This window comes from Myotis daubentonii, chromosome 1 (assembly GCF_963259705.1).
Source record: "Myotis daubentonii chromosome 1, mMyoDau2.1, whole genome shotgun sequence".
Classification (NCBI taxonomy): Eukaryota; Metazoa; Chordata; class Mammalia; order Chiroptera; family Vespertilionidae; genus Myotis; species Myotis daubentonii.
This window is the reverse complement of record NC_081840.1, coordinates 128559615-128562840: the sequence shown is the minus strand read 5'-3', so window position 1 is coordinate 128562840 and position 3226 is coordinate 128559615. Positions and strand designations below refer to the sequence as shown.

General features: G+C 37.9%; 1 protein-coding gene across 1 annotated transcript; it reads left to right on the top strand.

The window, feature by feature from the left end:
* The first annotated feature begins 321 nt into the window (after window positions 1–321).
* Window positions 322–693, top strand: LOC132226688 (enhancer of rudimentary homolog). Its single transcript, XM_059681203.1, has one exon. The coding sequence runs from the start codon at window positions 350–352 to the stop codon at window positions 662–664; it is 315 nt and encodes a 104-aa protein (XP_059537186.1). The 5' UTR covers window positions 322–349; the 3' UTR covers window positions 665–693.
* Window positions 694–3226: the final 2533 nt, after the last annotated feature.

Here is a 3226-nt window from a genome sequence, read left to right as displayed (position 1 = left end):
AGCTCAGAAAGAAAACAGCCACACACACACACAAAAAGAAATGGCTACAAACAAGTACCTTTCAATAATAACTTTAAACGTAAACAGACTAAATGCTCCAACCAAAAGACATCGAGTGGCTGAATGGATAAAAAAACATGACCCATACATCTGCTGTCTACAAGAAACCCACCTCATTAGAAGGGACTCACACAGACTGAAAGTGAAAGGATGGAAAAATATCTTTCAGGCAAATGGAAAGGAAAAGAAAGCTGCGGTAGCAATACTTATATCGGACAAAATAGACCTCAAAGTGAAGGCCATAACAAGAGATAAGGAAGGGGCAGCTGCAGCTAAAGAGTTTGGCGCGATGTCTCACACCATTTTGCTGGTACAGCCTACCAAGAGACCAGAAGGAAGAACTTATGCTGATTATGAATCAGTGAATGAGTGCATGGAAGGCGTTTGTAAAATGTATGAAGAACATCTGAAGAGAATGAATCCCAACAGCCCCTCTATCACATATGATATCAGCCAGTTGTTTGATTTTATTCATGATCTGGCGGACCTCAGCTGTCTTGTTTACCGAGCTGATACCCAGACATACCAGCCTTATAACAAAGATTGGATTAAAGAGAAGATCTACGTGCTCCTTCGTCGACAAGCCCAACAGGCCAGGAAATAGGTGTGCTGGAAGCATTTGGGGGTTGGGGGTGGGCTTGGAACACAGGTGTCACAGCTGTCTGTAGTGAAGTTTTGTATTATAGTAATCCTGTTTCCATTTTGTTACACTCTAGCCAGGATTGAATGTGTTAGATGATATGTGAGGATCTTGTTCAATCTGAACTCCCATCACCCCCCGTTTTTCTCTTTTTTTACTTAAACATTGTTACGATGACTTAACTAAGGAGTTTTTCTTTGTCAGTTAATGTTGATTCCAATCCTTCATATCTGCTTTATAACATTCACTGTACTAACCCTTCTTCAAGTTGGGGTGGGGGGTAGTGACAGTTTAATTATGTGCTAAGATAAAGTCTTAGTGAAAAACAAACAAACAAACAAAAAACAACAACAAAAAAAGAGAGATAAGGAAGGCCACTTCATAATACTAAAGGGATCAATACAACAAGAAGATATAACCCTGGTAAACATATATGCACCCAATGTAGGAGCACCCAAATTCATAAAAAAACTCCTGGAAGATATCAAAGGAGAGATCGACAACAATACAATCATAGTAGGGGACTTTAATACACCATTGACAGCACTGGATAAGTCCTATAGACAAACAAACAGCAAAGATACAGCAATCCTAAATGACTCACTAGATCAGATGGACTTAATAGACATCTTCAGAACACTTCACCCCAAAGCCAGGGAATATACGTTCTTCTCAGGTGCTCATGGTACATCTTCAAAAATAGACCACATATTGGGTCACAAGCAAAGTATCCCCAAATTCAAGAAGATTGAAATCATGAAAAGCATCTTCGCAGATCACGATGGCATAATACTAGAAATAAACTACAATAAAAACAACCCAAAATACTCAAACACCTGGAAGCTGAATAGCATGTTATTAAATATTGATTGGGTTACCAATGAGATCAAAGAAGAAATTAAAAACATCATGGAAACTAATGACAATGAAAACACAACAATCCAAAACCTATGGGACATAATGAAAGCAGTCCTGAGAGGGAAGTTTATAGCTCTACAGGCCTATCTCAAAAAAACAAGAAAAAATGGTAGTAAATCATCTAACTCTACAACTCAAAGAATTAGAAAGAGAGCAACAAGAAAACCCCAGAGTGAGCAGAAGGAAGGAGATAATAAAGATTAGAGCAGAAATAAATGACATAGAGACCAAAAAAACAATACAGAAAATCAATGAAACCAAGAGCTGGTTCTTTGAAAGGATAAACAAGATTGATAAACCTCTAGCCAGACTCACCAAGAAGCAGAGAGAGAGGACCCAAATAAATAAAATCAGAAACGATAGAGGCGAAATAACAACAGACCCCACAGAAATACAAATGATTGTTAAAAAATACTATGGACAGCTCTACTCCAACAAACTAGACAACCTGGAGGAAATGGACAAATTCCTAGAAAAATACAACATTCCAAAACTCAATCAGGAAGAATCTAAAAATCTCAACAGGCCAATAACTATGGAAGAAATTGAAGCAGTCATCAAAAAGCTTCCATCAAACAAAAGCCCAGGACCAGACGGCTTCACAGGGGAGTTTTACCAAACATTCAAGGAAGAACTAAAACCCATCCTCCTCAGACTACTACAAAAAATTCAAGAGGAAGGAACACTTCCAAGCTCATTCTATGAAGCCAGCATCACCCTAATACCAAAACCAGGTAAAGACAACACAATGAAAGAGAATTACAGGCCAATATCCCTCATGAACATAGATGCCAAAATCCTCAAAAAAATCTTAGCAAATCGGATCCAGCAGTACATCAGAAAGATCATACACCATGACCAAGTAGGATTTATCCCAGGGATGCAAGGATGGTACAATATCCGCAAATCAATAAACGTGATACATCACATAAACAAATTGAAAGAAAAAAACCTCATGGTCATATCAATTGATGCAGAAAAAGCATTTGACAAAATTCAACACCCATTTTTGATAAAAACTCTCAGCAAGGTGGGAGTAGAAGGATCATACCTCAACATAATAAAAGCCATATATGACAGGCCCACAGCCAACATCATACTCAATGGACAAAAACTAACACCATTTCCCCTAAGAACAGGAACAAGACAGGGATGCCCCCTCTCACCACTCCTGTTCAACATAGTACTGGAAGTGTTAGCCATTGCAATTCGGCAAGAAGAAGAAATAAAAGGCATCCAAATTGGAAAAGAGGAAGTAAAACTGTCCTTATTTGCAGACGACATGATATTATACATACAAAACCCTAGAGATTCCATCAAAAAGCTACTAGACTTAATACATGAATTTGGCAATGTAGCAGGATACAAAATTAACCCCAAGAAATCTGAGGCATTTCTATACACCAATAGTGAACTTTCAGAAAGAGAGATTATAAAAACAATCCCGCTTACCATTGCACCAAAAAAATTAAGCTACCTAGGAATAAACTTAACTAAAGAGGTAAAAGACCTCTACTCAGAAAACTACAGGACGTTGAAAAAAGATATAGAGGAAGACATAAACAGATGGAAGAACATACCGTGTTCATGGATTGGTAGAATCAACAT